Consider the following 24,329-nt stretch of genomic DNA (forward strand, 5'->3'; position numbering starts at 1 on the left):
TGGTAAAGTGTGTGCTGCACAAGCATGGGAACCTACATTTGGATGCCCATGTAAAATGCCGGCATGGCGGTGGCGCATGCCTGTAATTAATGCCAGTGCTGGGGAGGCCGAGACAGAATCCCTGGCTGAACTGGTGAGCTTCCAGTTCAGGAAGAGATCCTGTCTCAAAGAATAAGGTTGCTGGGCATGGTGGCACACGCCTTTAACCCCAGCACTCAGGAGGTGGAGGTAGAAAGATCGCTGTGAGTTGGAGGCCAATTTGAGACTACATAGTGAATCCCATGTTAGCCTCCCCCCGCCAAAAAAAAAAAAAAAGAAGGAAGAAGAAGGTAGAGAAGGAACGAGGAAGACACCAGATGTCAACCTCTGGTCTCCACACATGCGCACATGCGTGCACATACATGTCCCGTGCACCCACACAAATGTGGCATACACACCGTATACATGCATACCACATATGCAAAAACAAAAAAGACGGAGGGAAAAAAACAACAACATGAATTGAGCAGTAGTTTTCCTCAGATCCTGAGCTAGAATCTGCCACAAATATTTTCTCATTCCACACGTTTACCGAGCCATTTTATGGGGAAGGACCCTGCGGTTCACACATGGAGTGTGGCAGAGGCGGGATTTGAACCATTTGCTCCGGGTCTTCAGATCTCTGTAGTGATACAGAGCAGAGTGAGAGCTTGCTCTTGTCACTTTGGATTTTTTTCCCTTTTTCTCCTTTCCCTCTCCCTGCCCCCCCCCCCCCCCCACGGCCTTGCTCTAGCCCTGGCTGACCTGGAATTCACTATGTAGTCTCAGGGTGGCCTCGAACTCATATGATCCCCCTACCTCTGCCTCCCAAGTGCTGGGATTTAAGGCATGCACCACCACACCCAGCTTCTTCTTCTTTTTAATAAAACTTCTGTTATTTGGCTTTTATTTCCTTATTTTAATTTCATGACTAAGACGCGAATATGAGCTTTTTTTATAATAGGGTTCCAATGATACAGATTAAACTGAAGTCCTTGATTACTCCTCTGTACCAGTCCCCTTTCAAGAGATAACCATTTTAAACAGTCTAGATATTGGCCAGGCATGGTAGCCCACACCTTTAACCCCAGCACTCGGGAGGCAGAGGTAGGAGGATCGCTGTGAGTTCCAGGCACCCTGAGACTACAAAGTAAATTCCATGTCAGCCTGAGCTACAACAAGATCCTAACAAAATAAACAAAAACATTTAGACAGTGTAGTGTCTTATATAGCTCAGACTGGCCTTGAATTTACTATATATCCAAGGTTGGCCTTGAATTCCTGATCCTCTTGCCTCTGCCTCCCAAGTACTGGGATTACAGGCATGTACTACCATGCTCAACTCTGGTTGATTGTTATAAATAACTGGCATCAACTTTTTGGGGGGGATGGATTGGTTTCAAGGTAGGGACCTGGAATTCACTGTTCACTAGCTCAGGCTGGCCTCGAACTTATGGCAATCCTCCTACCTCTGCCTCCCAAGTGCTGGGATTAAAGGCATGTGCCACCATGCCTGGCTGGCATCAGCTTTTCAATAAGGCACATGCATTTTTCTATCTAGAGGCGTATCCTCAGGTTAGTGAATACAAATCTTTTAAAATCCTGTATAGAATTCCAAAATATGAGCTTTATTAAACAGTCCTTAGGAATGTGTAATCAGATGCTTTCTACATAATTTTCCTGTGCATGTGTGCACGCATGCATGTGTGTGTCCACATGTGTGCATATGAGAGAAGTTTCAGGGTTTTTTTTTTTCCTTTGAAATGTCCTCTGTCTCCATGTGACTATTTCCCGGTAGGATATTTCTAGAATTTGTCTTTGCTGGGTCTGAACCATGCACATTTTTTATTTTAATAGGCATGGCCAAATTGCCCTCTAAAAAGCTGTGTTGGTTTGTACTCACCAAGACTGACCGCAAGGGCCCGCTCCCTTCCCGGCTCTGTCTCCTAGGATGTTCTGAAGGGCCCCTTTTGGCATTCTAATAGGTGAAAAAAATGGTGTCGCTTGTCATTTTAATTTGCTGCTTGACAATGATTTTCTGACTTTACACTTGTTTATTATCCATCTCTCAGAGAGCTTGCTTAGAGCCATTACCCATCTTTCTATGGGGTATTTATCTTGCTCATATTGATTTGTTGAAGCTTTTTATATCACCTGCCCTTAAGCACATCCTCCTCCCCATCCTCCCAGCTCCCAGATCTGCCTGTGGACCAAGCAGTAGAAGTGGGGTTGGGGTGCGGGTATGTCGGGGGGGGGAGCTCTCCCGGGAACTTGGGTTTTCTTCGGAATGTTTTAATGAGGCGTCAAGCAGCCTCCCCCAGATTCCTGTTGTGGGCCTTCTGGGGACACTCCCTGGTCCGGCCACCACATCAGGAAGGCAGCTATTACAGGAGAGAGAGCTCTAGGAAAAAGAAAACGTAAGGTGGGGCTTTTGAAGACCCTTGAAACTATCTGCAGGGTGACTAGGAAAGGGTGCAGTGTTTGCTCAGGTTCAGGGACATCAGGGACTTCCCAAACCCCTAGAGGCTCAGTTGTGAGGCTAGTCTTGTGCCCGATATTGACACCTGGTGGGATCCCTTTCTGCTGACTGGGCTAGGGTTAGATTAGGCAATCTCATTCCTCTGGGCCTTGGCTTCCCCCAGCCCAGGTAGAGGCCTCCTGTAATGATCTAGCAGCCAACTCTGCCATCCCAGGCTCCATCCCACCCACCGCCTGCCCCAAAGGCGGCCACGCTGGCTGGCTGGCTGGCCTGGATGAGAGGCGTCACAGTACCTCCCCCCCCCAACCCCTCCCGGCCCCAAACACAGGCAGCCTGTTCAGGAAGGCCTGGCGAGGGGAGGAAAAGTCAGCACTTGTCAGCAGTGGTGGGGGCAGGACAAGGAACCCGTCCCAGCCTGCTCTGGCCAGCCAGATGGACAGAGGGCAGCAAGGGGCGAGGGAGCAGTCCCCAGCCAACTGGCATGCAAAGCAGCGAGCGAGGGGTTCCAGCACGGGGCCACGTGGTGCGACCTGGATGAAGGGGATACAGGAAGGCCACGAGGTCATAAGGGGGTCTCTCATGAGTCAAGGAGGTCTCCTTCTGGCTTTACTGGTCGTTCACGACCTTGTGTCTAACCCCCAAGGCCCCGGCTGTTCCCTGCCTACTTGGAGCTGGCGACAGGCTGCATCAACACCATCACCTCCATTGTCACCTCTACCACACGGTCTCCACTCTCCCGTATGTGGAGGCCACAGAGAGGCTTGCTGGGTGCCTCCAAGGATGTGACCCAGGGCGCTGGGAAGAGATGAGCTGAGGATAATGCCACAGCCTGCAGGGCTGCTGTACTTTTAGCTCCGTCTAACGGTTCTTTGGCCTTCAGTGTCCCCTTTTGTAAAATGTAGCAGAAGGTGACGGCATGACAAAAAAAGTGGGGGGCGGTTCTTATCAAGATAAGCATAGAGGGATGACCAGCAGGGACAAGGAAGTACAGCACCCTCTCCCATAGGGGAGCAGGCTGACACTGGCAAGGGGATAGATGACGGCCCCAAGAGGACATCCGACTAAGAACGCCATGCAAAAGAAACCCCCTTGCCCAGAGATGCCCGAGCTGAGAAAGAATCTCTTTATTTCCTCCTGGAGGTGGGAAATTTCAACACGTCTGAGATCCCCCGTGGCAAATGTGTAGAATTTGGCGGGAGGGGAAGAGAGAGGAGTGGCTGTCATTACCGTCACCGGCCTTCTTCACATGTCAGCTCACTGCCCCTCACCTCCAATCCCTCTGCCACCATGACCGCCCCCCCCCCCCCCCGATTTACCACCATTCTCACTGGGCTGTTCCCCGGGAGCTGAGCTAGAAGGGGCGGCTTAGCCAGCCACAGAGCACACTTGCAGAAGTGGTACACATTTGTAATTTGTAAGGTGGCTGAGGAGAGAGGATCACAACTTGTGAGTTTGAGGCCAGCCTAAGCCTCATAGTGCAACTCTGTCTTAAAAAAAAAAAAAAAAAACCAGGGCTGGAGAGACGGCTTAGCAGTTAAGGCGCTTGCCTGCAAAGCCTAAGGATTGGAGTTTGATTCCACAGTACTGTGTAACACCAGATGTATAAGGTGGCACATGCATCTGGAGTTCATTTGCAGTGGCTAGAGGCCCTGGCACACCCATTCTCTGTCTTCCTATCTGCCTCTTTCTATCCTCTCAAATGAATAAATAAATAAATACATTTTTATGCAAACAAAAACAATGCCCCTATCACATACACTGGCTGGTGCATTCATTACCCCAGAGTGATTACTGATGTCCCTATTAAGGTCACTCAGTGGAATAGGGGTAGGGGACAGGGGACACAAAAGTATAACCCAATGGGAATATGTCCAATTTTCAGTATGCTCATATATTAAAGTTCTCAATTAAAAGAAAAGCCGGGTGTGGTGGCACACACCTTTAATCCCAGCACTTGGGAGGCAGAGGTAGGAGGATCACCATAAATTCAAGGCCACCCTGAGACTCCATAGTGAATTCCAGGTCAGCCTGAGCTAGAGTGAGACCCTACCTCGAATGAAAAAAAAAAAAAAAAAGTCTGGCTTAGTGGCACACACCTTTAATTCCAGTACTTCAGAGGCAGAGGTAGGAGGATTGGTATGAGTTTGAGGCCACCCCGAGACTACATAGTGAATTCCAGGTCAGCCTGGGCTAGAGTGAGACCCTATCTTGACAAAACAAAACAGAACAAAAACCCACAAAAAACAAAACCAGAAAAAAGCAGTTTTCCCACTGGGATAGGAGGGGAGAAATGAATATGAAGCAGATAACTTTCCTTCTTTTCTGGGCTTTTCTTTTTTAGATTTTTCTAAACATTTATTTCTGTGTGCATGCACACACACACGTGCATGCATGCCACAGCATGTGTGTAGAAGCCAGAGGAGTTGTCTGTGCTCTACCTTTGAGACAGGATCTCTTGCTGCTGCAAATGAGTCTGGCCCATGAGTGACTTTATGTGGGTGAATCTGGGCCAGTAGGCTTTGCTAGCAAGTGTCTTTGACCACTGAGCCATCTCCCTAGCCCTCTCACTCTCTCTTCAGGTCTTTTGGATTCAGGAACTGAGAGAACACATCTACACTTTTTGATTAATTAATTTATTTTTGAGAGAGAAAGGAGTAGAGAGAGATAGAATGGGTGTGCCAGGGCCTCCGGCCACTGCAAAGGAACTTCAGACACATATGCCACCCTGTGCATCTAACCTACATGGGTACTGGGGAATTGAACCTGGGTCCTTAGGCTCTGCAGGCAAGCACCTTAACCATTAAGCCATCTCTCCAGCCCCATCCATACTTTTTGGCCACACGTGCTTGATTCCTGGGTCTGAAGCTTCTGAGTTTGCAACATGCCAACTTCCAGCCTCTACCTGCCCCTTGCCTGGAGTGCCACAAACACTCTGGATGGTTGCAGACTGCCTTCCTCCCTGTTCTGCCAGCTCAGGGCCATGGTCACGTCACATTACCCCCCTGCGAGTTCACACACTCTTGGTACGCACACTGTGCACACAATCAGGCTCCAGGTTGGAAGGCTGAGTGGGGAAGTTGTACTTCAGTGGAGCAGAGTGGAGCCCAACTCTGTGATGGATGGGTTAGAGGGACTTACGTCAGCCCCATCTATAAAGGGGGAAGGGGATGTATAGGACACCTGGAGTCAGGGCTGGGTGACCCCATCGATGGTGAGTATGGGCTTAAGTGACCCTTGGCCATGACCCAATCCAAAGTACCTCAGTCTTACCCCTGAGACCAAAAATGTACAGACTCTCTTAAGAGGATGTAAGTCTGAGTTCTCCATTCCCTGGAGCTGGGCCAAGAAGACAGGCACTCTTGAAGGGGGAGGAGGTGATTGGGTGGGGGGAAGGTAGATGCAGACAGGGGGATGCCAGGCTAGTCAGAGCTGTCAGCATTTATGTCAGGACATAAAACCTCTGGGGCCAGGAGACAAAGGCAGATCCTTTTGCCCCCCTCCACACCCAAATGTGGGGTCTAGCAGTGTCCTTGAATGATAGTGTGAGTCCAGGGTGGTGGATCCAAAAATATGGGGAGTCATTAGGAAGTTTCTCCAAGCCAAAGGCTAACCAGGCATACTCCACCGCCCCCCCCCCAACACACACCAATCCCTGCCTTCAATTCTCCCTGTGGACCAACAACCTTTTGCTGATATACCCTGGAAGCATGAATTCCTCCCTAGTGCTTTAGTCCCTTGCCTGGTACCCCCCCCCCCCATGCCACTTGGCAGCAGGGGACTTTTGAGAAGTCTGTTTGAGTTAACAGAATAATAGTAGTAATAGCAGCAACCAGTTTTCCCCCACCTACCTGCCTTGCCCAGACAGTTTGTTTTTGTTTTGTTTGTGGAAGGTTCTCACTCTAACTCAGGCTGGCCTCGAACTCACAACAGTCGTCCTACCTCAGCCTCCTGAGTGCTGCCCAACCCTACTCAAGCTTTTGATGTGGCATTGCATTTAAACCTCATAAGAGCCCTATTATCATTCCAGTTTCTCAAGAAACCCGAGGCATAGGGATTCAGCCTCCAGCTTTGGTGAGGAATCTCCAGGGTGCAGAGTGCAGCTGAATGAGGGATAAAGAGCTTAAATGCGCCTTCCTCTTGGAGAAACACTTTTCTAACTATAAGCTATATTCTTGCTATAATGAAAACTCTGCCCTGATTAGGGGGACAAAGAAGTAGGTCCTGGGTCTGGAGAGATGGCTGAGCAGCTAAGGCACTTGCCTGTGAAGCCTAAGGACCTAGGTTTGATTCTCCAGAACCCACATGTACCAGGTGCACATGGTTGCACATGCATCTGGAGTTTGTTTGCAGTGGCTAGAGGCCCTGTCGTGCCCATTCTCCGACTCTCTTGTTCTTCCTCTCTCTAAAATAAATAAATAAAATATTTAAAAATACAGTGAGTTCTCTGTCTTGAGAGGGGAGGAAGTGGGTAGAAAGGAAAGAATAGCAGACAGGAGGGGAAAGGACAAGAAGGAAATACGGACAGTGGTTATGGGGCAGGTGGTAATATTGGTGATCAGGCAGGTGGTGTGACAGTACTGGTGGTGGCAATGATGGTTACATGGATGATAACAGCAGTGTTTGTCGTGGCAGTGGCGCTGCCAGTGGTGGTGATGGCTATGTTGGCACTGATGGCAGGAGGTCGTCGATGGAGTTGCCAGTTGCAGATGGAATGGTGGTAGTGAATGAATGCTGCCCTAGGGGTGGGGTGTGTGGGCACCCTACCCCTTCGCAGCCTGGATCCCCAAAGTAGAGAGCTTCAGGTTAGTCCTGGAAACTTCTGGATCCTAGTGAGCCAAATGGTCTTCCTTCAACCCCATCACCCCGCTCCAGCAAGCTCAGCCATAGATGTGGTGGCTTAATGGTAAAATGTTCAAGTTAGGGAAGGGTTGGGCAGCCGCCAGCGCGCGCATAGGAATCTGCTCCAACCCTTCCTAGGACCCAAGAATATTGGGTCCAGCTGAGTTCTGAGGATCCATTCCAAACCCGAGGGACACAGACGTGAACGTTAGAGAGCCGGCACATCACATGCAGAAGCCCACGCGGTGGACCTTTGGCCACGAACACATGGACACATGCATGCATGTTCGTACACCCTTCAGGCTCTGAGCCCAAAGTCACACATGTTGGGCAACTCCCCCTTCCCCCTTCCCCCCCACCCCCCACACACACGTGAGAATTCACAGAAACCGGGTGCCCACTGCATGTGCGCGTCCAGTCGCCCGCGCAGCCCCGGCGAGGACGCGCGCGCTCCTCCGCTAAGGGAACCCAGCAGAGGCGGAGCTCCGCCCGGGCCAACCGGAGACTCCTTGGCCTGGAAGCCCGAGCCGCTGCCGCCAAGAGACGCGGTCAATTAGCTTCCCTCCTCCCTGCAGCCCGGCTCCCTGACCCCGCCCGCCCCTTCCCGGCCACGCCCCTCGTCTTCCAGGCCACGCCCGCCGCCTTCCCGGTCACGCCCCCGCCTTCTCGGCCACGCCCCCAATTCTCCCTCCCCGCCCCTCCCAGTCCACGCTGACCGTAGGGACCCGCCCGCAAGAGGTGGGCCCGGGGAAGGGGGTGGAATGCAGGGTTCAGGGATAAAACTGTTCTGCGAGTTAGACTGGACGACATTTTTTATTTATTTACATCTTATTTAACTTTTTTTTTTTTTTGGTTGTTTTTGAGGTAGGGTCTCACTCTGGTCCAGGCTGACCTGGAATTCACTATGTAGTCTCAGGGTGGCCTCGAACTCACGGCGATCCTCCTACCTCTGCCTCCCGAGTGCCTTGGCCCTGCCCTGGGATCGGAGGTGACGGAGCCGTCACTGCTGGGAGCTGCCCTAGGACGAGCCGTGTGGGGTCTCTGGGGATGTACACATTCCGAGGGCCACAGGGCTGCTTGCAGACAGGATGGTTTTCCCAATCTATGAAGTCAGGAGGGAGGCAGGGGGCGGGGGGGTCCCTCTTCAGCAGCCACCTGCTCAGGGAGAGGCCCCCTCCCCTTTCTTTGCCTTGGTTGAAATGATGCTAGTGGGTCCCCATGGACATACAGGGTGGGCAGAAGCAAACAGGGTGGGCAGAAGCAAATTCGAACATTCCCTCAGTGGGTCAGCACGAGCGAAGACCTGCCTGTGTTCTGTCTTCGCCACACAGGGTCTGCTACAGTGGGATGCTCAGTAGGACGAGGGGCTCCCAGCGCCCCAACCTGGGGTTTAGGGGATCCTGCCATTCTTCAACAATTCTTCCACTTTCCCTCTTGAGGCCCTAAGTGGGGGAAGGTTCATCCTCTCTTCTTTTCTTTTCTTTCTTTTTTGGTTGTTGTTGTTTGGTTTGTTTTTTTGTTTTTCGAGATAAGGGTCTTACTGTGGTCCAGGCTGACCTGGAATTCACTATGCAGTCTCAGGGTGGCCTCGACCTCACGACGATACTCCTACCTCTGCCTCCCGAGTGCTGGGGTTAAAGGTGTGCGCCACCACGGCCGGCCATCTCACTTTCATTCTTCAATGAAGAAAGTACTGACTGGGAACCCGGAGAGGTGGCTCAGGCCTTTAATCCCAGCATTCGGGAGGTCAGCCTGGGCTAGAGTGAAACTCTTACCTTGAAAAAGTAAATAAATAAAAGAAAGCACTGACTGGACGCTGGGCCAGGGTGGAAATGGGTGACTGCCTCAGCCCCTCCGGGGATGGGGGTGGGGAGCCAGAACTTGAAGGAATCCAAGCCAAGAGTTTTGTCTCCTCAGAGTTCACCATTCCCTATCCTCCTTCTCCCTGCATAGGTCCGCAGCAGGGTCCCCAGTGGCTTCGTCCTGGGACATTCCATCCATTCCCATGTGTCCCAGGGGCACGGACCGGACAGAGAATGTCAGTGGCTGTAGCCTGCAGGGTTACTAGTGGACAGCTCTTGTCCCTTTCCCTTGGATGGGGCTGGCCCTAGCCGGGTCCACCTCTTCCCTTCTGTAAAACTTGACCTTCATCAAGGCAGACGTCCCATACAGGGCAGACGTTGTTCGTCCCACAGTTCCTGTAAGCACCTTTGGAAAAGGGGAAACATTCCTTGGGAGGATGGGATGGCCCCGGGGACCAGTCGCTGCCCACGGAAGCGCTTGCCTGAAGTGTGACCTTTGGCTTGGCAGGTGGATGCCGATGACGTCTTTACCAAGGAGGAACAAATCTTCTTGCTGCATCGAGCCCAGGCGCAGTGTGACAAGCTGCTCAAGGAAGTCCTGCGCACTGCAGGTGGGGGCAGGGGGATGGGGGGGGGGGTGCGTGAGCTCGGGATGCTGTCAAGGTGGGGGGTTCAGGAGGTGGAAACAGGCAGGTGAAGGGTTTGAAGGCGCCAGGCGAGAGCGGGTCCAATAAAAAGGGACCCAGACAAAGTGAAGACCCAAATTGAAAATGGACCAGACACAATCAGTAAGCTCAAGCAGTCTGTGGCTTGATTCTGGGCTCAGGTTTTTAGGATTTCTGCCCTCCCTCCAACCCCCACCCCCACCCCCACCCCCCGCCCTGCCCTCAGATGTGGGATATCCTTGTCCCTCATACATCTCCTCTCAGAGGGTATGGCTGTGTGTGTGTAAATCTTTTGCAGGATTTATCAAAAGAATTGTGAGTCTTCCCTTTAAAAAAATGGGAGGTCGGGCGTGGTGGGGCACGCCTTTAATCCCAGCACTCGGGAGGCAGAGGTTGGAGGATTGCCATGAGTTCGAGGCCACCCTGAGACTCCATAGTGAATTCCAGGTCAGCCTGGGCTAGAGTGAGACCCTACCTTGAAAAAACAAACAAACAAACAAACCAATTTACAAAAAAACTGGGGGGCTGGAGAGATGGCTTAGCAGTTAAACTCTTGCCTGTGAAGACTAAGGTCCCCGGTTCGAGGCTCGGTTCACCAGGACCCACGTTAGCCAGATGTACAACGGGACACATGCGTCTGGAGTTCGTTTGCAGTGGCTGGAGGCCCTGGTGCGCCCATTATCTCTCTCTCTGCCTCTTTCTCTGTCTGTTGCTCTCAAATAAATAAAAATAAACCAAACGAAAAACAAAGTTTACACCAAGTTGTAAAAAATATATATATATATTTATTTATTTATAAATATATTTATTTATTTATTTCAGACAGAAAGAGAGATAGAAAGAATGGGTATACCAGGGCCTCTCGCTACTGCAAACGAACTCCAGATGCACGTGCCACCAGCTTGTGCATCTGGCTTATGTGGGTCCTGGAGAATCGAACCTGGGTCCTTTGGCTTTGCTGGCAAGTGCCTTAACCACTAAGCCATCCCTCCAGCCTGAATCTTCCCTTTCTGAATGAAAGTATGGCGCTGTGAAGGGAGCTGCAATTCGTATAACTCCAGTGGGGTTAGGTAGAATGAGTCAAATCGGGATCAGAAACCCTGAGAAGGGTGCAGGGTCCTGTCAGGCTGGGCAAGGCCAGCTTCCTTAAGGAAAACATAGCCAAACCAAGTCTGGAAGGAGCAGGGAGGGGGAGCGGGGGTGAGAAGGTCTTTGAAAGAGGCTCCCCTGGAGCTGAGGATGAGGCTCAGTGCGTTCAGTGCGGGCCCAGCGTGTGCAAAGCCCCGAGTTCAACCCCCAGCACTGCACTGTACTTTGGGAGGGGGAGGTAAGAGGATCAGAAATCCTGTCGGAAGGAAGGAACAGAGAAGGGAAGAAAGTGAAGAGAAAGGAAGTGGGGGGTGGGGAGAAGAGGGCTCCAGGTCGGTCCATAGGGCTGGATGGGGGTGGATGGGATAGAGAGAGGGTTGGGTAAAACTCAGCCTACAAGCTGAGGAAGTGAGGCTTGCCAGGTAGGAAGACCCCCCAACACAACACCACCACAGCTCCCCCCCCACCCCCGAGGTAGTGTCTCACAGTAGTCCAGGCTGACCTGGAACTCACTATGTAGTCTCAGGGTGGCCTTGAACTCACAGTGATCCACCTATGTCTGCGTCCCGAGTGCTGGGTTTAAAGGCTTGCACCACCATGCCCGGCTCTTTTTATTTTTCCCTGCCCTCGAGGGTCTCACTTTTAGTTCAGGCTGACCTGGAATTCATCTCAGGGTGGCCTCAATCTCACGGCGATCCTCTTACCTCTGCCTCCCAAGTGCTGGGTTTAAAGGCATGCACCACCATGCCTGGCTCAGACAACATCTTTAAGGGACCTTTGCTATGGGAAAAGCAATACCACCCACCTAATCTCATAGTTTCTGAGCCCCTCTCACCTGAGTCTCCTCCCTCTCCCCTTCCTTAAGTGCGTTTCCTGGAAGTAGGTTCGGAGCACTGTAGCGCTCATTCAGGTTCTGATAGCTGGTTGATCTTATCAACCTGCCAGATCTGGACTCACTGACCTGTCAGAGCTGCTTGCTGTTGTTTTGAGTTTTATTTTTATTTTTCTGATTTTTTTTTTTATTAGAGACAGTGAGAGGGATAGAGAGAAAGAGAGGGAAACAGAGAATGGGCACACCAGGGCCTCTACCCACTGCAAACGAACTCCAGACGCGTGTGCCACCCTGTGCTTCTGGCTTATGTGGGACCTGGAGCATCGAACCTGGGTCCTTAGGCTCCTCAGGCAAGCGCCTTAACCGCTAAGCCATGTCTCCAGCCCTGTTTTGGTTTTTCAAGGTAGGGTTTTGTTCCAGCCTAGGCTGACCTGGAATTCACTATGTAGTCTCAGGCTGGCCTCGAACTCAACGCAATCCTCCTACCTCGGCTTCTGAGATTAAAGGCGTGAGCCACCACACTGGCTTTAGACAGCTCTTTTTGTTCACTCTCTGTAGGCAGAGCCCACGCTGCCCCGTTCTCACTTTCCAGTCAAATCAATGTAGGAGGACAGGTGAATGCCTCTCGGTCCTAAACCTGGGCCATCTTCCTAGCTGTGGGTGCCTAGAGTGCGCCTCGCTGCCCCCTCCACATCAATTATGGAACATCTCTCTGCACTGGTGGCCCAAGAGTGGGGGCAGGAGAATGGTCATAGCCCTTCTCGATTCTCACAGAGCCCAATGTGGAAGGGCCAGGGTGCTCTGCCTGGGCTGTAGCTAAAGACATACCAGTGAAATAATGAGGAGGACTTTGTAGCTAGGAAGAGAGATCTCCAGTGTGTCTGCAGCGTCTCCAGAAAGGCTAGCCCCCCAGCTCAGGTGGTGTCTCCAGGGTCAGTTGTGGAAGCTGCAAACCCCTTACTCGAGCATCCCAGATTGGTTTGTCTGTCCACTCCTGACAAACTGCCCTATGGCTCTTGTCCAGGCAGACCTGGATTTCACTATGTAGTCTCAGGCTGGCCTCGAACTCACGCGAGTGCTGGGATTAAAGGCAGGTGCCATCGCGCCGGGCCAGACCTCTTTCTCTCAGTCCCATCTCCCCCTGTTCATTTTTAGTTTGCCATGCGCCCCCTAGTGGTCCCTTTCCTCCTGTGTGACTCTCACTCCTGGTCGGGAGCTTACCACTTCCACTCCACCCCTCTAACTGGTTCAAGGTTTACTTGTTCCCTCCCATTTGAACCTTTGCTGAGCAACCCCACCTCCAAGTGACTTCTCTACCTGGTAAGCAATTTACAGTTTGCGAAAGACGTCGTTGCCCCTGGTCTGAGATCTCCCAAAGAGCAGCTTCCGTAGGCTCGACCTCCTCCCACAGTACAAAGGGGAGACTGAGGTGGGAGGGCGCCCCAAGCCCGCTGCTAACGATCTGAACTATCCCGATTTCTCCAGCCAACGTAATGGAGTCAGACAAGGGATGGACACCCGCGTCCACATCAGGGAAGCCCAGGAAAGAGAAGGCCTCGGGGAAGTTCTACTCTGAGTCTAAGGAGAACAAGGAGGGGTCGGCTGGCCGCAGGCGCCGAGGTACGTCTCTGCTCCCCTGCAGTTACCTGACACAGGCTTGGGCCCCGCCCGCCCCATTCCTCTGTCCTCATTAGGCGAGGTCCTGTGCAAAGTCAGAGGCAGAAAGTCCCTTCCCAGGAAAGCAGGCTGGGGACGGGGGAGGAGAGAGAACAGGGGAGGTGCCAGGAGGGTGCAGGTGAGCCAGGTGGGCTCAGGACCCAGGGAGATAGATCCCCACAGAGGACTCACCCAGCACCACCCCAGGGAAAGGACTGCAGGCCACAAGGGGACCCAAGACACACAGAGATAAAGAGAAAAGACCGAGTCCTGGGTGACAGGAGAGCCAGGGAGAGGCAGAAAGACCCAGAGAGGGGACCAGGAGGCACAAAGTGAAGGTCTGGAACCCAGTGTGTCAGAAGAGGTACAGGGAGACACACCGTGGGACAGAGAAAGACAGCAAGAGGGTAGGGCAGCTTGAGAAGGTGTAGACAAGCCCGGCGTGGTGGCGCACGCCTTTCATCCCAGCACCCAGAAAGCAGAGGGAGGAGGATCGCTGTGAGTTCGAGGCCACCCTGAGACTACATAGTGAATTCCAGGTCAGCCTGGAAAAGTAAAACAAAAACAAACAAAAAAATGAGAGGGTGTAGACAGAGACAGCGGGGGCAAGGAGAAAAGGAGGGAAAAGTAGGGTAGCCTCGTCCCTTAGGGAGGTGAGGGAAGACAAACATAGAGTCCAGGCTGTGGTCACAGGGCCAGTTGGAACCAGTCGGGTGGGCAGCAGATTCCAGATGGGCCACATCTGGGAGCCTGTGGTCACCCTGTGGCTCCCCAGAGACCAGAGGGAATTGTGGGCCTGGCCGGGTGGGGCTGGGAATATGGCACCCAGGACAGAGAGCCTTTCACCAAGTTGGGTGGGTCCAGCCATCAAGGCAGACTTCCAGGGAAGCTAGAGTCCTGTGGCCAGGGCCCTGCAGGGGGAGAGAAGGGGACTGTGAGCTAGAGAGGAATGTGGGAGACCCTCTGAGGTCACTTAGCATCTCTGCCAGGACTCTAAAGTGGGGATGTGTCACCATGCTTTGAAACTTACCATTAGCATTTGGATTTTGGGAGGTTGAGTGGTTATGGGACCCCTGGGCAGACCTAGATGGTAAGAAGTGCAGGTTAGTATGGTATGGTATGGTCAATCCCAACTTCCTAATGAGGAAATGGAAACACAGAGCGTAGGGATCCCTGTGTGAGGTCAGCAGCTCTTTGGAAGTCCGGCTGGTATTAGGAACCAGATTTCCTATCTGTGGTCCCTAGGGCAGGATCACAGAGGGAACCTCCAAGCCGAAGGAGACATAGTATGATAAACTGTCCTTCTTTGGAGGTAACTGGAAGGTGGGTTCTTCTTCAAGAAGAAAAGAGAGGCCTGGCTAAGCTCTTGAGGCCAACGTTTCTATATGACCACAGAAAGTCACCCACTTTTCTTGTCCGTTCCCAGACCATCTGGAAATGGGGTTAGTGTCAGCACTTGTATCGTGGGGACTGTAGTAAATTCTATGAGGTTAGGTAGGTCCAGGGCATAGCAGGAATATAGTTCTCTCCAGAATGCTTGAAGTCTGAAGTTTCCAGTCCTGGGACACACTGTCCCTGTGGGGAACCAACAATCACAGGTGTATTCATGTCCGGGCCTCTGGATCTTTTTGTTTGTTTGTTTGTTTGTTTGTTTGTTTGTTTTTCAAGGTAGGGTCTTACTGTCACTCAGGCTGACCTGGAATTCACTATGTATTCTCAGGGGGCCTCAAACTCTCGGCGATCCTCCTACCTCTGCCTCCCGAGTTCTGGGATTAAAGGCGTGCGCCACCACATCTGGTTATATATATAAAACCATATTTTAAAAAATTTATTTGCAATTAGCCGGGTGTGGTGGTGCACGCCTTTAATCCCAGCACTCGGGAGGCAGAGGTAGGAGGATCGCCATGAGTTCGAGGCCATCCTGAAACTACATAGTGAATTCCAGGTCAGCCTGAGCTAGAGTGAGACCCTACCTTAGAAAAGCAAAAACAAAACAAAACAAAACTTCATTTGCAAGCAGAGAGATAGAAAGGAGATAGAGAGAGAATGAGTGTGCCAAGGTCTCCAGCCACTGCAAAGGGACTCCAGATGCAGTACCCCTTGTGCATCTGTCTTACGTGAGTCCTGGAGAATCCAACCTGGGTCCTTTGGCTTTGCAGGCAAGCACCTTAACCGCTAAGCCATCCCTGCAGCCCTCCCTGGATCTTAACCATGGATTTGACTTCATGCTTAGTGTTCCTTCCCTGTCTCTCTGAGCACAGGACGCCCCTGCCTGCCAGAATGGGACAACATCGTGTGCTGGCCACTAGGGGCACCAGGCGAAGTGGTGGCTGTGCCCTGTCCTGACTACATTTATGACTTCAATCACAAAGGTAAGGCTGGTGGAGTAGGTTCGGGGAACCACGGGGGCACCAGGGTTTGGAGCTCTGGGCTTCACTGGCTCCACACTTCCTCTCCCTGCTCTGACCTTCAGGCCATGCCTACCGACGATGTGACCGCAATGGCAGCTGGGAGGTGGTGCCGGGGCACAACCGGACCTGGGCAAACTACAGCGAGTGCCTCAAGTACATGACCAACGAGACTCGGGAACGGGTGCGAGCCTTCTCCCTGCCCTTGACCCAGGAGACCACCCTCCCTACCTTGCCCGGCCGCCACAGGAAACCCCTGACCTAACCCTGACTCCTGCCCGTGACGTGACCTCTATCTCACCCTGACCACCCTGACTCCCACTTCTTTGTCTCCTGCCTGCGCAGGAGGTGTTTGACCGCCTGGGCATGATCTACACCGTGGGCTACTCCATGTCCCTGGCCTCTCTCACCGTAGCCACGCTCATCCTGGCCTATTTCAGGTAGGTGGGGGGAGAGGGCAGGGCGAAGCCGGCCAAGGGTGGGCTTGGTCAGGAGGTGATGGGATGGGCATGGTGAGGAGGTGGTGGGATGGGCGAGGTGAGGAGGTGATGCGATGGGCATGGTGAGGAGGTGATGGGATGGGCATGGTGAGGAGGTGGAGTGGGCGTGATCAGGAGGTGGTGGGATGGGCGAGGTGAGGAGGTGATGGGATGCGCATGGTGAGGAGGTGATGGGATGGGCGAGGTGAGGAGGTGGAGTGGGCGTGATCAGGAGGTGGTGGTGGCGTGGGCGCGGTCCAAGCGTGGACCTCCCTTACTTCCCTTGCATCCCTTCCTCCCCCCACTGCGGGGTACCCCCCCCCTCCCGCACCCCAACCCACCGTGGCGGTGCCGTGGCTCGTCCCCGCAGGCGGCTGCACTGCACGCGCAACTACATCCACATGCACATGTTCCTGTCCTTCATGCTGCGCGCCGCCAGCATCTTCGTCAAGGACGCGGTGCTCTACTCGGGCTTCACGCTGGACGAGGCCGAGCGCCTGACCGAGCAGGAGCTGCAGATCATCGCGCAGGCGCCGCCGCCGCCCGCCGCCGCCGCCGTGGGCTACGTGAGTGCCCCTCCCCCGCCGCCCCTCCCCCCGCACCTGCAGCCATCAAATCCATCCTCACGGGGACCCTGACAACCACCCCCACCCCCGTAGTTCTCGCTTGCGCTCCAATTCGTCCCCATCCACCAGCGCCGTCCCTGCGCCCCGGGGCAGCCCAGACCTCCCCTCCCGGACCCCCCTGTGATGCGCGCCCTGCTCCTCCTAGGCGGGCTGCCGCGTGGCCGTGACGTTTTTCCTCTACTTCCTGGCCACCAACTACTACTGGATTCTGGTGGAGGGCTTGTACCTGCACAGCCTCATCTTCATGGCTTTCTTCTCAGAAAAGAAGTACCTGTGGGGGTTCACCGTCTTCGGCTGGGGTACGGAGCCCCCCCACCCCCCGGGCAGTGGGCAGGGTGAGAGGGGACCCGTGGGTAAGGAACTCCCACAGCATGCTCTGTCCCCAGGTGCAGGGCTGCAGGCAGGACGCCTTACCCACCTGTTGTGACTCGGATCCTATTCTGGGGGTTAGAGGACAACATTTGGCTGGGAAGGGGGTTGGGGAGGGAGAATAGGGTTCACCTGGCTCACCTGGGGTGAAAATTCTAGAGGTGGGGAGGTGTTGAGCTAAACCCCAAAGATAAGAATGGGGGACTGTCAGGTCAAGCAGGATTCAATTGCCGGCGGAGTGGGATCTTTAGTCACAGGCCAGCAGACTGGGGCTGGAGTTGGAGTCTGGCCACTTCTTGGACCCTGAACCATGTAGGCCGGGTCCAGCGTCTGTTACGGAGAGATGCGGTCCACGGTCCAGAGCACACAGGCCCGACAGCTCAGTACCTTCTGGTTTCCGCAACCCCTCTGCAGTGGGTTGACGGGGCTCTGATCGTCTCCCAGCGCCCTGCCCCACAGGCCCTGGGATCTGGTTACTGATAATTGTCCATTATTGCTGGCAGCTCCAGAGCTTGGCTGGGCTCCGGGGCAAGCAGCCAAGCTACAGAGGGGTGGGCCCGTGGCTGAAGCCTCCTGGGCTCAGCACCCAGAAGCCCTTAGGTTAATCGCCACAGCCTCCTTGGCCCTTGGCACACACCCTACCCTTGACCTCACCGGGCCTGGTTCCAGGAATTCACATAGGCTCCTGAGCTAGAGGTGTCTGTGTGGTCGGGAAACACGTGGATTAGGGGAGCACACAGAACCCTGTGACTTAGGAATGTCACAGCCTTCTCTGAACGTAACCCCAGTCATACCCTCTGAGGGTCCACCAGGCCTAGAATCAAGCTGAGGGAGGCAATACCAGGCTCCCCCTGCCCCGGAGGTGAAACTCGCTCAGAGGTGCCATGTACCATCCAAGTTGCCCAGGCCAAGACACTCCAAAGTTCTTCTATGGCCTCTGCCCAGTCTGGGAATACACACCTCCATGAAACTAGGATTTTTCTTTTTTTAAGTTTTTTTTGTTGTTGTTTATTTTATTTATTTATTTATTTATTTGAGAGCTACTGACAGAGAGAGAGAGAGAGAGAGAGAGGGAGAATGGACTCGCCAGAGCTTCCAGCCACTGCAAACGAACTCCAGACATGTGCGCCCGCCCCCTTGTGCATCTGGCTAACGTGGGTCCTGGGGAATCGAGCCTCGAACCGGGGTCCTTAGGCTTCACAGGCAAGCGCTTAACCACTAAGCCATCTCTCCAGCCCGAGTCTAGGATTTTTCAAACCAGGCTGAGACTGAGGGGGGTTGTTGAAACAGAAAAGTACTGGTCATTGTTTCCCTCCTTGTGGGAGCTCCAAGCCCAGAGCAATGTGGAAACAGGGCTGCATGGAAAAGCCGCTCGGGGTGCTTGTTCAGCATGTGCCCGTGCATAGGTGATCGTAGGAGGCATAGAACCAGGAAGGGGCAGAGAAGCTGTGATAGATCTTAAGGGCTGGGACCTCCAAGGGGAAGTTCTTAGGGTGGCCTGTGTGCCTAGGCAGCTGGGTTTTGGCTATCATGACACAGCCCATGTGGCTGGGATGAAGGTTGGATGCAGTGGTGTGGGGGTCATCAGGAACAGAAGGTAGCATGAACAGCCCCCTCACACACTGTCCCCTGTGCCCGCAGGTCTGCCCGCTATCTTCGTGGCTGTGTGGGTTGGTGTCAGAGCTACCTTGGCCAACACTGGGTAGGTAGCAGCTGCAGAAAGGGGCCAGGGGCTCTGACACAGGCCAGAAATACTCCGGCTCCTCCTCCTCCATGAATCATGGCCCCCAAGCAGACCCAGCTTCAGGAGTTCTCAGTGCAGCCTTCAGCCAGGAGCCCCCTCTGGGTAACAGGAGGTGACTTTCAAAGAGGCCCATGAGGGTGACCTCAGGTCTGGCTACATGCAGCAACTCTTGTCCCGTGCCCTTGACAGCTGATAGAAGAACAGGCTGACCGTGGGGCCTGTGTGGGGCTGGCTAAGGAGGCCAAAGGAGCTAATTCCTCAATGTCCCCCAGGTGCTGGGACCTGAGCTCTGGGCATAAGAAGTGGATCATCCAGGTGCCCATCCTGGCCTCTGTTGTGGTGAGCAGCAGTGGCGGGGCAGGGGGCGGCATGGGCATGGGACCCAGTGATTAATTAGCCCCTGACATGAACATAGATGGAGGCTTTCCTAGACCCCAGGGACCAGAGACACAAAGGCTTCAGGGCCAACTAGTCTTAGTCTAGATGGGGAAACTGAGGACCCCAGGAGCCACCTTAGAGATAGATATACAGTGGCAGATGTGGGCCTGTGGCGGGGCCATGGCCCCGAGTCCTCGCCTTGCCTTGCTAGGACATGGCCTCTAATGCAGCCTTCCCCTTCCTCACAGCTCAACTTCATCCTTTTCATCAACATCATCCGGGTGCTTGCCACCAAGCTGCGGGAGACCAACGCGGGCAGGTGTGACACACGGCAGCAGTACCGGTGAGCTCTGGCTCCTCAGAGTTGATGGTGGGGTTTGGGGTCACTGGTTGTCAGGACCGCGTCCCCAAGGGAAGAGAGAGGACACCCCCCCACCCCATTGGTGAGCTTGTTGCAAGGGGAGACTCTGGCTCCTGGCTTCTTGGTTTAGCCGACCCGTCGCACACCCAGGCCCTGGTCTGCACTTGAGTGAAGGGTTCTGTTCTAGATCTCTCTTGGTATCAAGCCTTGCATCATGAGCACTGAGGCCCTGTAGCGTGGGACAAACCCAGGCTTTCACAAAGAGCTGGCTCAAGGGCTCAGTGGGTAGTGGATGGTTCCAAAAGAAAGGCACCGGCTCAGCTGAAACCTGGAGGGTTGGTCCATGAAGAGATAAGCTCATGCCAGCAGGTGCAAAGGGCCCAGGGGACAGACTGACAGCGCTTTGTCATCCACTCTGGGACATTTCAGAACCAAGGGGTGCGGGTCACACTTTTGTCTCCTCGCACTATCCGTCCTGGGTGGACTGGCTTGTCCGGCTGTTAGCCAGAGCTTCTGGAGTCCGGGGCTGGTTGAGGGAGGGGGGTGCCGGTTGCCTGGGGAAGAGGCGTGGCCTGACATGCGCCCCCCCACCCCAGGAAGCTGCTCAAGTCCACGCTCGTGCTCATGCCGCTCTTCGGAGTCCACTACACCGTGTTCATGGCCTTGCCTTACACCGAGGTCTCAGGGACGCTCTGGCAGATCCAGATGCACTACGAGATGCTCTTCAATTCCTTCCAGGTGTGCGGCCCGCCTGAGGCAGTGGGGGGGCCTGGTTGGAGGGAAGGGAAACAGCCCTGATTCCACGCACGCCTCTCTCCACAGGGATTTTTTGTCGCCATCATATACTGTTTCTGCAACGGTGAGGTGAGCAGCAGTCCGTGAAAGCATGGGGCAGGGGGATGCTGCAGATGCTTACTGGGGTTCCCCAAACTTTGTCCTTCCGTCCTTCCCCCGCCCCTGTTCCTTCAAGAACCTCCTCAAGCTTATTCTGAAGGAACAGAGAGGGCTTTAAAGATGATCGAGGCTCAGGATGTTCTAGGAGGTGCGGATTCTTTCCTCTGAGGCATAGCAGAATATCTTCCCAGAGGCCCCGGGTGAATTCTCTGGAGCTCAGACTAAAGGGCCTAGCCACCTTTGGGCCCATTTGAGCCTGTGGTTATTGGGTGTGCCAACTGCCTATAGCCAAACACCATTTTCTGATTTGATTTGGCCTTGGAGTTTCCCCAGGGGTCCCTCGTTCATTCACTGGTGGGTAGGTGGGGATGGAGGTACTACTGGGTTAGTGAGGGGGGGGGGACATGGCTCAAGGGTTAAAGGCACATCTGACTGACTGCCACCTGTCTGTCTCCCCAAGGTACAGGCAGAGATCAAGAAGTCTTGGAGCCGCTGGACATTGGCATTGGACTTCAAGCGCAAGGCGCGAAGCGGGAGCAGCAGCTACAGTTATGGCCCAATGGTGTCTCACACAAGTGTGACCAACGTAGGACCCCGTGCGGGACTCAGCCTTCCCCTCAGCCCCCGCCTGCTACCTGCTGCCACCACCAATGGCCACTCCCATCTACCCGGCCATGCCAAGCCAGGGGCGCCAGCTCTTGAGACAGAAACCACACCGGTTACCGTGGCTGTTCCCAAGGACGATGGATTCCTCAATGGCTCCTGCTCAGGCCTGGATGAAGAGGCCTCTGGGCCTGCAAGGCCACCCCCTTTGCTACAGGAAGAGTGGGAGACAGTCATGTGACTGGGCACCAGGAACCAAACTACTGGCATGGGTAGATGGACAGATGGACCAAAAAACTTATGGTTGGATGGTGGCCCATTTAGGGCTGGGCCAGGAGGAAAAACAAAGGAAAAAAAGAAAACAAAAAAAAAAAAAAAAAAGGAAAAGGAAGCGGTGTGTGGCTTCCTGTGGTCTGAACTAGGGATTCACTTAAGGAGGGAGGGGTCCCGGAGTCATGGGGGAGTTTGGTAGAAGTGGGGGGGGGCCCTAGATCTCAGCAGCTGAGAGGGGTCGGGCCTGGTACAGTCCAACAGAAAGGAGATTCTGCTCGAAAGGCCAGAAAGGCTCAATTTTTGTAGGATTCATAGCAGCTGGGTGGACCTCTAAGGGAATGTGGCCCAAACTTTCCCCTATTGACATTACCACGCTCGACCCAAGCCGGTAGAAGACCCAGGCTCCCCGAACCAACTCCTCTGCCCGCCAGCCCTCACTCACCGCCTGCCGAGGTCTGCGGCCCGTTCTCAAGCCTGCCACTAAGCGGACCTTGCCTGGCTGGTAACAATTCACAGAGCCCTCTATGTGCCACTCCAGCCCCAGTGCTGGAGCTGACCTGCCTCCAGTCACCAGGCAGAGGTTGCCTGGGTGGGCCCTGGCCACGGAGTGGAGGGTTGGCTGGTCCTGTCTGCTCTGGCTTGGGGCCTGTGAGGAGCCAGGAGTGCAAGCCCCGAGGGCTGGCTGGGGTATAGGTCTGCAAAGCTAGACTTAAGCACCTCGAACGCTTACCACCACCATCCTTGCTCCCTGGGCCCTGCCCAGCCCTATCTTGAGCCATTCGTGGGTCCCAGGATGGCACACCCTCTTAGCCTGATGCAAAGACCACGTGCTTACCCCGCGTGCTCTGGCTGTTGCTCAAGCTTACAAACAGCTCTACCTCTAGGCTTTCGCATAAGCCGATACCCATATCAAGCCCTTCCTACACCAGCTCAAAGCATCTTGCTTTTTCCCCATGGACCCAAGCACCCCAGAAAGCCCCTTACCTCCCACAGCCACTGCTCCCCCAGCACCAGGTGCTGGGTGGGACTATACCACACAGTGTCAGGTCCATCTCTGTGTGTCCTTCCAGATGGACAGCAAGGCAGACAAGCATCTGAAGACCTGGTGCTGTCACGGAGCACTGTGTGGGATGGTAGGAGAGACATATAGACATCAAGGCCACTGAGCCAGGCTGGGTATCAAGTGCTCCTGTGGATATATCGGGAGCCACTGGGCATTCTGGAGGGAGAGGGACAGGGTCTGAAGAATGTTCTATAGAGTCCCTAATTGCACGTGGAAACCAGAGGTCACACGGGGTTGGAGGAGAGGTGGCCTGGCTGGAGGCAGGTGACAGTGATGGAAGGATGTAAGGAACTCCCACAGCATGCTCTGTCCCCAGGTGCAGGGCAGCAGGCAGGACGCCTTACCCACCTGTTGTGACTCGGATCCTATTCTGGGGGTTAGAGGACAACATTTGGCAGAGTCAGGAAGGACACTGGATGAGGCAGTGGTTGGAGGAAGGAGACTGAAGTTAGAACAAAGCCCCATTCCCTCCTCCTAAGGACATCTGATGCCTCTCCCCAGGGTCTCAGCTCATAGCCACAAGGACTTTCACAGTGCTGAGCTTTGGGGGACACTCCACTGGCACACCCCCTGGACAAGCTCGCTGAGTTGAGCAGGGTGAACGTCAGGCCCCGTGTCTCAGGTCCATGCTCAGTCAGCACTGGAAGCCCTCAGACAGCACTCCCTGCCAGGCCTGTCTCTCCCCTCAGCCTTGTTACCCTTCCCGTTGGAGTCTCCCAGATAGGGCTATCCTTTCCCTTTAAAAAGGTTAAATATAAGCCAGGCATAGTGGCACATGCCTTTAACCCCAGCACTCAGGAGGCAAAGGTAGGAGGATCGCAGTGAGTTCTTGAGTTTGTGGCCACCCTGAGACTACATAGTGAATTCCAGGTCAACCTGGGTTATAGTGAGGCCCTACCTCAAAAAAACAAACAAACAAACGGCTGTAGTGGCACACACCTTTTAATCCCAGTGCTCAGGAGGCAGAGATAGGAGGATCACCATGAGTTTAAGGCCACCCTGACTATATAGGGAATTCTAGGTCAGCCTGGGCTAGAGTGAAACCCTACCTCGAAAAAACAAACAAACAAAGGTTAAATACTCCCAGGACTCCATCTTGGGCTACTGTGCCCAGGACAAACCAGGCCTCCCACACCCAGCTCGACATCTATTCAAGCCCTCCTTGGCTATTTGCAGTCAGGATAGAGCCAGCCCCTCCCCATTTACACTGGACACCATTTCTCTCAGACTGGATATTCAGGACATCGCATCACCCCAAGATCCTTGGCCAGAACCAATTCTGCTCTGGACTGGGGAGCCCCTAGGTCCAGCCTGGCCTCTGCTCAGAGAGGCTTCTGAGCCCCATCTGGTCTGTCCAGGTGCTGGTAGAGGAAACAGAAGCCCTCGGCGGGCCTGGCAGACGCTCAGGTCCCTGTTTGCCTTGAGCAACGGCTGGAGCCAGGTGGTCACTTCTCCCTTCGAGGCCCCACAGCCCAGCCAAGCCACAAGGAACACATAAACAGTACCTGGGCTGGGCAGTGAGTGGACAGGGAGGAGGGCACCGAGAGACGTTCTTAGTGTGCTGTCCAGGCACCTCGTAGGTAGGCTCTGGACTCTAGGTCTGTTCAGGGAGGTGGCCAGGTCCAGTTCCCACCTGTGTCTTGGGCATGTCCCTTTCTGGCCCATATCCACAGGCCAAACCGGGAGAAGCACTTCTGAAGACCCTAGGAAGAAGGAATGTCCCCAACGAGTGATCATAGATGCAGCTTCCA

General features: G+C 54.1%; 1 protein-coding gene across 3 annotated transcripts in view; it reads left to right on the plus strand.

Moving 5' to 3' along the window:
• The window catches only part of Pth1r (parathyroid hormone 1 receptor), a 30,925-nt gene extending 9,265 nt beyond the window's left edge, over positions 1–21,660 (plus strand). For 2 of the 3 annotated variants that reach the window (XM_045136525.1, XM_045136526.1), the window contains exons 3-15: positions 9,647–9,749; positions 13,210–13,344; positions 15,642–15,752; positions 15,854–15,972; positions 16,134–16,228; positions 16,638–16,833; positions 17,039–17,192; positions 18,904–18,964; positions 19,279–19,345; positions 19,633–19,727; positions 20,342–20,483; positions 20,568–20,609; positions 21,100–21,660. In XM_045136525.1, coding sequence (XP_044992460.1) covers positions 9,647–9,749; positions 13,210–13,344; positions 15,642–15,752; positions 15,854–15,972; positions 16,134–16,228; positions 16,638–16,833; positions 17,039–17,192; positions 18,904–18,964; positions 19,279–19,345; positions 19,633–19,727; positions 20,342–20,483; positions 20,568–20,609; positions 21,100–21,483 — 1,704 coding nt within the window. In that variant the 3' untranslated portion in view covers positions 21,484–21,660. Of the gene's footprint in view, positions 1–9,476; positions 9,537–9,646; positions 9,750–13,209; positions 13,345–15,641; positions 15,753–15,853; positions 15,973–16,133; positions 16,229–16,637; positions 16,834–17,038; positions 17,193–18,903; positions 18,965–19,278; positions 19,346–19,632; positions 19,728–20,341; positions 20,484–20,567; positions 20,610–21,099 lie in introns of those variants that run through there. The other variant, XM_045136527.1, reaches the window with a different exon arrangement.
• The last annotated feature ends 2,669 nt before the right edge of the window (positions 21,661–24,329 follow it).

Source organism: Jaculus jaculus, chromosome 17 (assembly GCF_020740685.1).
Source record: "Jaculus jaculus isolate mJacJac1 chromosome 17, mJacJac1.mat.Y.cur, whole genome shotgun sequence".
NCBI lineage: Eukaryota > Metazoa > Chordata > Mammalia > Rodentia > Dipodidae > Jaculus > Jaculus jaculus.